This window comes from Lissotriton helveticus, chromosome 5_1 (genome assembly GCF_964261635.1).
Source record: "Lissotriton helveticus chromosome 5_1, aLisHel1.1, whole genome shotgun sequence".
Classification (NCBI taxonomy): Eukaryota; Metazoa; Chordata; class Amphibia; order Caudata; family Salamandridae; genus Lissotriton; species Lissotriton helveticus.
Window position 1 is genome coordinate 730,639,572 of NC_136065.1, and position 14,695 is coordinate 730,654,266.

Below are 14,695 nucleotides of genomic sequence, written 5' to 3' on the forward strand. Positions count from 1 at the left end.
TGTGTTGTGGAGTCCGAGTCCTGGGCACTGCTAGATAATCCATGGCTTTGTCTTGATTTTGTCCGGCAACTAGCAATACTTGGGATTCTTCACTGTTGATCTGTGCTCTTGTATTTCAGCCTCAGTTGCCTTTAGTGTCCATGCAAAATATGTGCTTTCAGACAGTGATCCTCCCCAACTGCATTGGTTTGAGTTGGGTAACCTGTGGTTGCCTCGTGCTCATCCAGATTTCCATTTGTAGACCTTATAAAAAAAGAATCGCAGTTGTCCTCCTTCAGTGCCACATATATATCATAGAAACATCTCAAATACTGTAAAGGCTGTTAGTCTTCGGTAATATTGTGAAGTATTTAAGATGAACAAGCTAAAAACAGAAATGGCTAGAAAGGAGCCTCAATATATCAACAAGCATTGGCATAGCCAATAGATCTCGCCTTTGGGACCTTATAAGTGTTTAGCCATGCAACAGTTGATGTTGTTGCACCAAGGATATTGTGCTGCATAACTAAATACTTATAAGGTCCCAAAAGCGAGACCTATTGGCTATGCCAATACTTGTTCTTGTAGGCACGGGAACTAAAGTGATTTGCCCAGTATCACAAAGGATGTCAAGTGAGGCAGAGATTCAAACCTGGTTCCACAGTTCTAAAGTCAGTAGCGATGGCCATTAGGCCACATCCTCCCTTAAGTTTACAGTTGAAACTCACAGTGCAGTTCTGAAATTAATGCAACACTAGTTGCATATAAATGTTTGAAAGTTTAATATAAAAAGCAATGAGCACATTCAAATTTCCATTACTGCCTTGAAAAGGGAATTAATATTCCTGCAGTTAGTTAGACCTTAAAGAGGCCAGTGGCTAAAGTGTTCAATAAAGCATAAGTAAAGCAGCATGCAAGGTTAAAGAAAGATCGCATAAACCATTTTATCTTTGAAAAGAGTGGTAAATAGGATGTTGGTTGTAAGTTGAGTATGAATAAATAAATGGAACTAAGCACATCAAGGAACTTTTGACATAAATCGTGACATGATTAAAAAAAAAAGACTGAATAATCTGTGTCATCAGTGCGACTTTCATTTAGAGTGTCACTTTAAAATTACAGTATCAGTGGATTGAAAGCTCAATGCTTTAAATAGCCATACGAGATCATTAAAATGGCATTCATAGCAAGGCTATAAATCATAAAAATATACTTTTAGAAATACCTGTTCTAAAGCGTGTAGTGCGCACTAAATACTAAGTGTGTGTTTTAACAAACCTCAGAAACTCCACCCTTTCCCGACTGGTCACTGGGTGGGGTCAGTGATGCTTGCCAACCCCACCCTGTGATGACTTGTTAGAGGGTGGGTGTTTGCTCTCAGCCTGTGACTGTCAAACAGCCCTGGGAAATACAGAGCCGATGTTCTAGAAGCCCGGGTGTAGGAGGGTGGATACCTGACTATGGTTACCCCAGATTTTTTGCCTAGTGTTTAGCTAGTTTTCGACTTAGTTGGCCTGGGATCCTGCTAATCAGGGTCCCAGGCTATCTGCTCTCTCCTTAAAATGGACTCCATGCACCCTAGGTGCATAGCCAATTTGGTACTGAACTCCTTGTCAGCCCCTGTACAGTGCACTATAGGTGCCCAGGGCATAGGGGCATCCAAGGCCTACCAGGGGCTGAAGCATAGCTTTTGCCACCCCTGGCTGGTTCTTAAATTGACACAACTGGCTGATCACTCAGCTGGGGCAAGGTGGTGTAATCACCCCTTGCTTCGATATAGTATACCTATGTCTAAACCTATATCTGGACACATATATACCAATCAGTCACTCCTATGGCAGGCCTTAACAATCCTGGAGGCAGAGTGCTTGGTTTTATGTGAGATGGTGCTCTAGCATGAGCTGAGCCTGTCTGCAGCTTTCGGAACCATTTCCTTATAGCTGTTCCAGTGATACTGCCATACCATATACTCTTAAGTGCATTATAATCCTTACGGTTATTGCAACTCTGGTTTGGCTTTATCAAAACATGTCGTGTTTGGTGTCATACAACGTGGAATACTACCCCCTCGCCAGTTCTGACGACGGGGGCAGCATCCCACCCCTCTAGGAGGGGAAGACATGTTACTTACTGCAAATGCGGTTAATCCAAACCAGAGCCCCAGCATCCCAAAATGGATGCTGCTGCCACAGACACAAGTCTGACCTCCTGCTGCTGACCGAAACTCGACAGAGGAGGCTTGATCAAAGGATCTCCTGTCACAGGGAGGTGTCACACCACCCCAGACAGGAGATAGTAGATTGTAGCAGAGAGGGTTGAAAGAAACTAGACACTGCCTGGGGCGCACAAGGTGTCCCCGGGCAAATGCCAGCCAAACCGGTTCTGGGACTCTCCAGCCCCAGTCCTGGCGGGAAGCTGGACAAAGGAAAAGGGGTGTAACCACCCCCTTCCTGGGTCCCACCCATAGGAGGGACCTAGCAGGTAATCCAGCCCCTTGATTTGGAATAAAGGTAGGAGCTGTGCAAATGCACATCAGATTATCCTGACTGAAACTTATGAAACGAAACTCTGGACCCTTCGACATCCCACTCGACGTGGAAGACTGAACAATCTCCCTTGTGGTCAAGGAGTGACCACTCTGTGCAAACAGGCACCATCCAGCACCTCGATGTTTGCTTTGTTGCAGTTCCCGCCGGAACTCGAGCGACAGAGATCGACAAGAGCCAGCTTTCCTGCCTTCCAGCAGCCCGATCCACAGTCCATGCAGAGCTGAGACCCGTGGAGGCGACCTGAAGCGTGGGAGCGGCCATCTTGGAAAAACCACGAAGCGCTGACCGTGCAGCACCCGAGGCTCCCTCGAAGCTGTGCATTGGAGTTTGAGAAGCTCCAGCCCCGAGCAGCTTTTGCACCGAAGCCCACCCCTCCACACTTGACGAGTGCTGCGTGGGGCCCTTTTGCATTTTCCTGCTCAACGCGTTGGTCCGGTCGCTTGCCCGTTGGCTAGTGGCCCAGAACCGACGAACCTAAGAATTTACACAGCTGGTCTGGTTGCTCCAGACTGGCACTCGCTCCCCTGAAAAGGAGCACCCGCTCTGACCTTGCTGGTTCGAGTGTTAAGCCTTCTTCGAATCCTGCATGGGTTGCCTTTGCCAAGGCTTGTTGACTCCGATCCGGGAGGCGACACTGCCGACAGCGAGAGCCTTTGTGGTACAGCTCGTGATCCACTCCAGGACATCCTCGGTGCCCCAGAGTCCACGTGGCAGCGGAGAAAAGCTTTACGACATCGACTTGATTGCGCCCGACATTGCCTGGTTCCTTCCTGGTCACTGGCTAGTGACCCAGACTCTGTCCCCTCTGCTTTCAGGTACTCTTCAACTGTGATCCACCCTTGGATCGCACCGGACACTTCTCTTCTGGACGCCTGCAGCATCTTCATCTCCAGGCACCATAGAACTGCGTGACCAAACCCGACACATCTTTGCACCTGTGCACCCGCTTGCTGTGGGTGAGGTAACTCTTGAACACCGGTGCTCCTGTAGTGGTTAACACCTCTAGTGTCTAAGTCTAAAGTTTTGTCCTTCTAGTCCAGTCGGAAGACTCTTAAAACTGTAACTCGATAACTTTTACGCACCATTGACTTTGCATTGGTGCATGCGTGTGCTTTCTGCACTGCACCCGAATCCCGTGGGCTACTCCCGACCTAACTGCTGTTAGTCCAGTGTAGTCCTAGCGATTCCCAAGGCCCTAGGCCTTACCCCTGATCGATTAGTGATTGTTATACCACTTTTTTGATATATGGTTTGAGTGGCCACCGACCTCATCCAAAAACGTGCAACTTGTATATGTTATATTGTGCTTTTGTTTAAACGCTTGTGCTTCATTGCTCATAAAGAGTAGTGGGGATTATTCTGAGAATAAATACATATATTTTTTTAATATATAACTTGTGTGGTGTCCTTTCATTTGATATTACAGAATTGCATATGGTAAAACAGCTGGCTTCACATGCCCTCTTGAGTTAAGCCTTTAAGGCTGCTTAGTCCATGCTACCCCTAGGATAGCTTGTCTATAAGGTTGACTTACAACCATCACCATAAGGGATTGTTTGGACTGATACAAGGTGCCCACAGAACTGTGGACATCATATACCAGGCAAACTTCTCACACCGGGGCTGCTTTAAAACTTGGCACTGTTGCGCGTCATTGGAGGGCGGTCTCCTAAGACCCAGAGAATGGCAAGCAAGGGCTGGGACTAGATCAGCACGGGCTCCTGCGGTTAAAAAAAGATTTAACTTAGCACATGCGCACCACTGCACGTGTCTCAATGGAATGTGCCTGTCTGCCTCTCGTGTCAGTAAAGAATTGGATGAGAGAAAGGAAAGGCGGTCAGGCACTGAGGGCATCACCCAGCACAGGCTTAGTTTTATTAGCAATATTGAAAGTTATGTGGATGGTAATTGTTATAAGCAATTACTATTTTGCTCCAAGCAATTACCATCTGCATAACTTACAAAGTTGCCAGCTGGGTGGGTGGAGCCCCAATGCTCTCAACCAGGATCCGCTGCTCGCACTCGTAAATCATTGCCACTTGCCCAAAGTGAATAATTATGATGTACGAGCATGCAGATATGTCTGTCTAAGGGATCTGGGGTGGGTGACATCTGTGTTGGCCTCTTTTCTTAAAGCAGGCAACTGTTCCTAGACAGCGGTTGAAGTGCATAAAAAAACCAAGTCCCCTGATGTAAGAGCAGCACCTTTGCGGTGAACAAAGGGAGACCTCAACATGGAGCTCCAGAGTGAGATGATGTGGCACAGCAGTCAGAGCTGCCAACTTGGGAGCTGGCAGATCACTTAATCTTCCCCCTGCCCATGCTAAAATGTACTAATTTGAAAATTAAAAGTAAAACATTTTTTAAAAAGCAGCGATGTCAGAGGGGTGGTGGGGCGGGCAAGCAGTGTTGTGGGAGAGGTGAGGGGTAGGGGTGGATGGCACAGGGATATTAAGTGGGCAGGCAAATGAGGCTGCTCAAGCTAAGTAAACAGAACACTTGAGCAGAGGCAGGCCAACGGAAAAAAAAGATTGCTCTAGTAACTCTTTAGGTAAACTGACAAGTAAGAGCACATGTAACAGGGGCAGTCCTCATGGGAGGTTCCAAAAGTCCAAAAGGAAAGACTCCTAAGGTTATTAGCTAAACAAAATCCAGAATTTTCCTAGGACAGACAGAGGACCCAATTAAAAAGATGGGCGTTCATCCAAACCCATATTCTTGATACAGCATGTCTCGAAGAGACAGCACATGCGCTGGCTAGACGAAACCTAAAAAAATAATAGATAGGAGGTGGGATTTACAAGGGACACCAAAGAGCTAAAAAACAAAATCACACTAATTTTAGGATATTCACATCCAGGAAATGTTGTGGGCCTGTAACAACACTTATAGACAATCCACTGGCCAATGCTTGAAGCATACTGAACCATAGTAGCCATGGCTGAAAGCGGCTGTCCGAAAGCCCCTTTCTATATATGTATGATGCATAATTATATGTATGTGTTGCATTGTTGTGTGGTGTAATGGCAATAGCTCCGGACAGATAGCTAAAGCTCTCTTTATGCAAAACCTAAAAATGATTAACTTGGGTTGACTAGTAACAGTAATTGTTTGATCTAGCCACTTTTTGAAAGCATGACGCCTGTTCACTTGCTGCCAGCCAGTGCCTTCCATACCGGGACCAAAAGGACCAGGACCCTTCGCAGAATGTGGCTGCAGCTACCACCGTCACCAGGAGCAGGGAGGCGCCATAAAAACATTGCGGACTCCCGCATCACGGGACTCCCGTTCACTTGCTGCCAGCCACTGCCTGCCATACCGGGACCACAAGGACCAAGTCCCTTCGAAGCACGGAGCCGCAACCGCCACCTTCATCAGGAGTGCCAGTAGGCGCCATAAAAACATTGCGGGCTCCCGCGTCATGGGACAAGGCTGGGCTGGGCCACCCCTCTTGGATGTGCTAGAACCTTTGCAGGGTTTGGGGCAATTTGGCTCGACAAGACACAAAATATGAGTGCGGAACTATTCTTCAAATCTGTACTTTGGGCTTTTCGCCATACTTGTCATACTTGCTATATTATTTAGATCACTAACTTGGTTTACATATCAACAAGCACCAGTTGGACTGTTTAAAGGCTAGAACTGTTTCTAATCTCATTGTTTTAGGATTTATCCTCTCTTTGACAAAATTGGGAAAAGGAAGACCATTACTAGTGTAGGAACTGCAAGCCTGATGGGCCTTGTTCGAAATGTAGTAGAACAAAGTTGCCCATAGATTAGCAGCAAATAATTGTGTGTTAAATCGCATAGATGATCTTCTTGAGGAGTGTCAAGGTATCTTAGCTCCAGACTCTAACCCATCTTCCGTAGATAATCCTCACGCTCCAAATGAGACTGTACCTCCTATGAGTATAAAACGGAAGCCAGCTGCAAGAATTCCTTCCATCTTTACCATACGTGCTACTAGGAGGACAAAGAACAAGTCTCCCAGCTCAAGTAGGGCAACGAGGTCGGTAGCAATACCCGACGGTGAAGCACCAGGAATATATGGTTCTCTAGCTGATGATCGAAGTCAGACAGTTGAGGTAAATGGCGATATTGGTGTAATAGATAGTTCAAATATCTCATCCAGAATTCCCTTGACCAATAGGTTTTCTCCCCTACTAGGTATAACAGACAACAATGTAGAGAGGGTGATTGAGGTAGGGATGGAGACACACAATGTTAGAAACAGGACCAAGGAGAGTGCACTCTCGGGACGGATACGACCAGGAGTATCAAAGACCTAAGGGCGGAGGTTAATTCACTTACATTATTAATTTTAGACTTTAAAGATCAGGTCAAACAACTCTTGGGTAGGAACCCACCCAAAACTTGCACTCCAGACTATTCCAGTGGTCCTGTAACATTCCCCCTTATGCACGAGGAATGTTGCTCCTCGGAATTTCAGGCCCAACATCCCACCTCTGATGTCCATTTCTACATGCCCTCCTATAAAACATCGTTCCCAAAGGCACAGGACCCAGAGGGTGGAAAAGCAGGTAGATATGACATATTTAAGGATAACAACATGTGATACTCGAGTGACTCACTTGTACTGTCCAATTCCTCGTCAAAGAGCATCTTCCTGGTTAATGTGCCTAAAATACAGTCACACAATACATATGAAGACCACAATTCCTTAATCAATAAATCGATCCATTGAATCAGAAAGGTTAGGGGTTGTAGATCGGTCATTCGAGATGACATACTATGGGCCAAAAGGCTGAGTCACCATGATACTCAATTAGATTGCATTGCGTTACATTTAAGAGAGGGGAACCTGCTGCACAATTTAATAGCATTGGAAGTGAGAGTATGTCCACCTACTCAGACAGGCATACAGATGAAATATAACTTAAAGAGTATGTCCCAGCCCCAAGCCCAGAAGCATCCTGTCGCACGGCCAGGACTAAATTCAGTCTTAGATAAGGTGAACTGACTGCTACCACCGGTCTCTTCGACTATACTGCAAGGAATGGGGCTTACCTAGAGTTTAATCATATTCCCCTGTTCCCCTTAATGATAACCACGAAGTTCAAGAAACTAGGGGTGATTTAAGGCGAGACCGACTCCTTGACAAAACAGACATGTCAAATGTACAAAGCTAGCAACCTGCATTACAATTGATATCATGGAATATTGCAGGATTGAAAAGGAAATTGAATGACGCTGAATGGCACACATATATTATTAATAATGAAGTTTGTTTGTTACACGAAACATGGGCCATGGAAACCCCATATAAGCTTTTGTATAAAACATATAGTGTAAATGCTACCTCCTCTTTAAGAGGTAGACCGTCGGGTGGGCTATCTATATGGGTTAAGATAACCCTCACTGTTGATATAACACAGTTGTTCTTTGCATCACAGGATATATTTGGAATAAAAATCTCTACAAGTGATAAAACTGAAATACATATAGTAAACATCTACAAAAGACTAAGCCGATTGAGTAAGGAATCCCCTGTACTAGAGCTATTAGATGAATAATTAAGCGCAATAGATCCAAGGCTATAGTAATTGTGGGGGGAGATTTCAACTATAAATACGAACCAGTAATGGGTTTAGAAAATATTTTTGAAGAAGAGGATATTGCAAATAATATTCCTCCACTGGATAGTAACCCTGTAGTACCCTGCACCGTTTTAGCATCACAACTTACTCTACTAGTTGTAGGGCATGGACTTAGTGCCTGTAATGGTTATTTACCGTCCGACAGACCAAGTGCTGCTACATTCAGTGGGGGGAGCTGCAAGAGCATTATCGATTACATACTGGTCTCCATCAACTTTTGGTCAGATGCCCATGACTTAAAGGTCAAAATTAGAGATGACAGCGATCACTATCCTCTGTGTCTCAAAATAGCAGGCAATTCTTTCGATCCTAATAATCGGGAAGACAATGACAATATACCTCCTTTAATTGAACCCACAGTTTTTAGATTTGTTTGTATGAGTTGGAAATATACTATTTAAAAAAAAGGCCACTTGTATATAGCTTTTACAGATTTGGAAGCTGCCTTTGACCTCATCCCCAGAGATTTGCTCTGGAAATCTTTAAGAAGCCTAGGTATACCAGAAGATCTTCTTGCGCAAATAATAAGATTGCACGAAGATAGTTATGCAAAGGTTGGATGGGGTCCAAGGGGAGCGCTTACTGAAGCAATCCCCGTAAAGAGAGGTGTAAGGCAGGGCTGTGTACTGGCACCAACCCTATTTTCATTATATGTAAATGATACTCCAAATTACCTTTTGGGAAGCACACATTTTCCATTTATTTTATTTGCATAGTTAATTAAAACCGTTGCAATACAAAAGGAATTTCGGTTAAAAGCAGAAGTGTACAGACATAAAACTACTTTCATCACATTGCTTGTATTTATAAATTGTTTTTAAAAACATTGCTCTACTTCAGTGAGTAAAGCTACAGGGTATGTGTTCACTTTCCAGCTTGGTAGTTTTCGGCTAAGTATGTTGTCCACTCTTTGTGGCAATAACCGCGAAGTCTATAATGTCCCGCAAGTCAGTTCTAAGTTAGCTAGGGAAAATGCTTATTCCTGTTATTTCTTCCTTTCTCTGATTGTGCCCTAGTCTGGAATGCATACATGATTCACCAAAGTTAGGTGGGGTGCCAGCACCCATTCTTTTATTTGCAGACGGCACTATTTTAGTGTTACAGAACCCGAAGGGCCTTAAAAGTCTATTAGATTCTTTTATTGTCTATTGCGATTCCAAGTGCCTAGAAATGAACTATAGCAAAACAAAATATATGGCAGTCAATCCACACAGATTATTTAAGTAGAATATAACTGTCCAAAAACAAAAGCTAGAATATGTGACAAAGTTCAACTATCTAGGCATAACACTAGGCAATAAAATAACCTGGCACCCACATTTGGAAAAATAGTAACACTATCCTGAGTCAAAACTCATTACCAATTATAAAAAAAACCACGAGAATAGCATCACAAAGGCAGTGTCCCCCGCACTTGAAGTGTATAAATACAGGGCACAAGCAGCATCCCTCTACGGTGCAAAAATATGGGGGGCTAGCTGTAGGAACACATTTGCCAGGCAAGAAAATAAGTTTGTGAGATCGCTGCTACATTTTCCTGTGCGAACACCTATCATACCCTTTGTTATGGACTTGGATATAAAACGTACAGATCATCAGGCCATATTGAGACCTTTGTTGTTTTGGGTACAAATATGGACTACAACAGAACTAGCTAGTTACACAAAAGGGCTAGGGGAGATCCAAGAGTTCTACAAAAGTAAAACTCTCCAGTGGGTTAAGCATGGGCATACATGGTTTGATAAACTTGGGCTAAAGCACTTTTGGGAAACTCCTATTTTACTGACAGCAACAGCCAAATAGACATTGAAAACTACTTTCTGGGCTTTTATACAGAATAGTGTTTCCCATAACCCAGACAAAGGCAGATTAACATCTCAGTTCCTGCTTCTAAAACCATTCCCAGTTTTTGAACAATACTTGGATGAGGTACAGCCCCAGTTAGCAAAAACACTGTATTTGAAATTTCGCTATGGTATACTGCAAATTAATTCAAACACAGTGAAATGGGGGTCAAAGGACTGATGTGATTAATAATGATGACTGCTGTGTCTTATGCCAACCAACTTACTAGAAAATGAGATACATATCTTCTTCTTTTGCCCTGTATATGCCATGCCAAGGCAAAAATGGATAAAACCCATTTGTCGAAACCTGTGAACTAGGTGTTGTTCTGAAGTGTTTAGAATACTAAAAACTAATACTTTATAGAAAATTGTTTTTAGTACCAGTAGATACTTATTCGCTGTGGGAATATTAAGAGAGAAAAAAGGCCTGAAATTCAAAAATGTTAATGCTTTATAGCTGTAATTTCCAACACGTACTTTCTTATTTTTGCACTTGCACTTTGAAAAAGGGTAGTGGTCTGAACGAACTTGTCTCGTTTTGTTCCATTTATCTATATGCACTTTCAAAAGCATCTGCACTTTGGTTGCTGTCCTGACTCTTAAAATTTCCCCTGTGGTTATACCTATATAGGATTAGAAGCTTAGCATCTTTTTATTACATTTTAATTGCAAAAAAATGTTTTGCCGGTGTTATTCTCAATATCAAAAGAAAGTCTTGAATTTTAAATTATGTTTTTAAAATCAGACATGTATAAACTGTTTATTGTGTATGTTTTAAGGTTTTATAATTCGAAATAAAGATTTAATGAATGAATGAAGGCATGATTAAGCTGATTTTTCTAGACTGAAAGTTAACATTTATTTTTTAGCAAAGGCAGTTGGAATGGATGGCTTTATAATTACTACATTAATGCATTACGATGAATCATAACTATAACGCCTTCCCGTTTTGTTTTAGAAATCTAAATCCTTCTTCCTATCCCCATAATGCAATGAAACGATATTTGTAACCTGAACAATATCAAATTACACAATTGCATGACTAATAACATGTTAGTTTGCTGCTGTATAATGGACGCCAGAGCACAAGCACATTTTATGAACCTATTTAAAGACATGAATTGTTAGTTTCTCTTCCTTACCTCCCTGTGTCCATCATCAGGTAATTGACCTGAAAGGAGAATCCTGTTTCCTAGTTCTTCGGGACATGAAATGGCAGTAACTCAGTAGCAACGTGGGAAACTTCAGCTAGTATATCACATTGAAATCCTATTAAAAGAGTGTGTTTTAGTGAATATTCACTGTTTTTGTGTTCCAGCTTTTAATTGGTTCTTTACATTTTTCAGAATGCTGTTCAATTTTGTCTCGTTGACTGATAATAGCCTTGAATCGTTTATCTAAAAAGGGGCAAGGCATGCCATTTATTAAAAGAAACCTCGCTCTCACACAAATGTATACTCTCGATTTGTAGGAGATCACATTGTAGGAGATCTATATCTCCGTAAAAAAATTTTGCAAAGGTTTTTCAAAACCGCCATTCGCTATTGGAATACCTCAATGAATTGATATACTGAGTTTGCTTATGTGAGTGGGCTGTTCTCTATTATACATTGATTTATTAAAGCAACACTCTTTTAGCGGAGAGCTATGGTCCTTTGGATGTTTAATTTTATATATAGCATTTTATAACCAAGTTTTTTTATATTGATTTGTATATTTTTTGTGTGATACTTTTTTGTACATTTTAACACCAAAATCCGTATGAATTTCTTGTAAAAAATCTGATTGTTTTTTATTGTTTAATACCTGTGTTTTCATGATTATTTTTAAATGATGGAGTTAAGAATAATTGAGATTGTTGACTGTTATATCATATTTTTGTTTCCGTCAAATTGAAGAGGCCTGAAAACATGGTCTAGGGTTTTTGTTCCAAGATGGGGTTGGCCATACACACTTGTCTTCATTTGAGTGGAAAACATTTGCTGCTGCAATAGATCCTAGTTCACACTACAAATTGAGCGGGTCTACAACGGGTTGCATGGCACAACCCAGGATATTATGTGGCTCAAGGTTTTATGGTTTTAGCTGCGAACACACAGTTATTACAAATATATAAGTGTTGTTCAGTTCATTTAATTGGATCATTATTAGGTTAATAATGCACATCACACATCACCCTAGTTAAAAAAAACAACAAAGTGCAGCCCCTTATGAAGTGAAGCATGAGGGCAGAGTTTGCTTATCTACGCTGTGAAATATGAACCCACTAAGGGCTGGAGTACAAGTGAAGCAGACACATGTCTGATGAACCCCCTTTGTTTCTGCCCAGAATTTCCTCTTGCTTTTTCTGTGCGGAAGTGGTCCTGCAATCAGAAGTATGCGTGCAGTAATGAAAAGGGAATGGTAATTCCAGGCTCTGCAAGGTAGTCCCAATTCTTGGCTCAGAAAGTTGCATGGTGTACAGGTGGAATTACTAGCTGGAAATCAACGATTAAGGCACCAGTAATTCCGAGATCCAGAGCAGTGCAATGAGCAATTAAGGCTTTTATTGAGAGTTAACACTAAGGACACAATTACGAGACTGTGGGTCATGCATTAGCCTTAAAATATAGAAATTTGGAATAGTTTTGCTTTAAAACCTATTGCTGTTAAGATATGCAAAGATAACAAAATTAAACTTTCATGGCAGAAGCTAGAGCATTTTTTTTTACAAAATGAAATCTTCATCTCTGAGTTTCAGCACAAAGTTGTTATTTGCGTAACTTTGAAGAGGTTCTGGGAGTATATCTGGATGTTCAAGATTAGAATTCATGCCGGATCCTAGATCTAACTCTGTTCCAGATGCAATATCAACACCAGATCCCGATTCTTCTCCAGATGAAATGAAAATGCTGGGTCTTCCCACAAAAGTCTTCCTCCTACAAAAAACACATTAATAGGTCAAAGTACTAGACTGAATTCATGGGTTGGCAAATGTAAGACTTGTTCATTGATGTTGATTATATTTCAATAATTTTGATAAAAGCAAATACAATGTGTGCATTCATAATGCAGGCTTAATTTCTTGCGTCATTGCTACTTCTTCTAGTACTATTTTATTCCGCAAAGAGACTCATTACTGGTAATGCAATCTATCCTAGAAAGCAGACCACGCCCACATAATGTACCCACTTCTTTCATTATGCAACTCCTTGAAGTATGCCTTACCAGAAACTTTTTTGTCTTCGAAGGACAATATTACCTACAAGTCCGGGGTACCTCAATGGGGGCCATTTTTGCTCCAACGCTGGCCATTCTGTATGTGGATCACTTGGAACACAACATCATTCTAGCATCTTCAAACCCTTTCAAATCAAACATAGTGGAATGGAAGAGGTACATTGACGATATTTTCCTGATCTGGAAAGGTGAAACTGAGAACCTGGAGGTCTTCCGACAATGGCTAAATAGCAATTGTGGAGGTCTTAGTTTCACAGTTACACATAACAAAGAGTCCATTCCCTTTTTGGACCTACGCATAAAACATTCTGAGGGGTCACTGATTACTGGTTTGTTTCGTAAATCCACAGAACGAAACACATTAAGTTACCACAGTAGTCACCCCCGTGCCCTAAGAGATAGCTTGCCCTATTCTCAATTCCTTAGGATAAGAAGGAACTGCTCACTCAAACAAGACTATTTTTCCGAAGCCAAAATACTATGCTCGAAACTCACCTCTAGAGGTTATCCTAGGAGACTAGTGAGGAACGCCATGAAACGCGCATGGTACTGCCCGCGTGAAACCCTCCTGGAGCCTAAAATTAAGACTAACACCGACCGACTGGTATGTGTAACCACATTTACATCGGTCTCGAATTGCATTCGAAAAACAATAAAGAAAAACTAGCAGGTTCTAAATGCGGGCAACCTCAATTTAGACCAACCATTGTTTGCCTTCAAAAAGAATCAAAACATCAGGGACCAAATAGTCAGGGCGGCCCTTCCCTGCACCAAGAACACAAACCCTACACTGAATGTCCTTTGGTCCTGGGAACCATTACAAGGCCATGCACGCTGTGGTAACTGTGTAGTATGCGAATTCACGAGTGATTGTAAGGAATTTGTGTTTAACAACATTCAAACTGAATTGAAAACATTCACTAATTGTAATTCCTGTAATGTGGTGTATGCTATATTCTGCCCATGCGATAAGATCTACGTGGGACAGACCACGCAAAAAATACAACTCCGCATCTCACAACACAGGAGTCGGATAAGGTGCAAAACTGCAAAGGCCCCACTGGTGGAACACTATCTACAAAAAGGACATTCGGAGAATGACTTAAGATGGACAATTATCACAGCAGTCAAGGTTCCTGCACGAGGAGGCGACATCTCCAGAATCCTCAACAAAGAGGAACTTAAATGGATCTTCAAAACAGACAGTCTTAATACGGGACTTAATCTTTTGGAAGATCGTAACTCATTGATGTAATTGGTTCTGACTAGTTCTCTCTGCTAAATGTATGTCAATATCCTGTAATGGGTTGTCGAGCCTATACCGCTGTTCTTTGTTGTACCACCACCTACTGTGATAAATATGCCCCATTATTTGACTTAGAATGCCTATCAAATTATGGGTTGTCATCTGTATGCCTCACAGCACCTAATCACGGGTCCGTCTTAAAATGGCGGCCCCATTCCCTGAGCACCACTTACGGAC

At 42.2% G+C, this 14,695-nt stretch overlaps 1 protein-coding gene and 1 long non-coding RNA gene across 2 annotated transcripts in view; one reads left to right on the top strand and one right to left on the bottom strand.

Annotated features, from left to right (window-relative positions):
* Positions 1-14,695, top strand: part of LOC144754882 (uncharacterized) — a 325,679-nt gene that overhangs the window by 176,082 nt on the left and 134,902 nt on the right. The gene's annotated exons all lie outside the window — the stretch shown is intronic.
* Positions 12,516-14,695, bottom strand: part of SRGN (serglycin) — a 140,901-nt gene continuing 138,721 nt past the window's right edge. Inside the window, exon 3 of the mRNA XM_078643203.1 lies at positions 12,516-12,911. Coding sequence (XP_078499329.1) covers positions 12,701-12,911 — 211 coding nt within the window. The 3' untranslated portion in view covers positions 12,516-12,700. The remainder of the gene's footprint in view (positions 12,912-14,695) is intronic.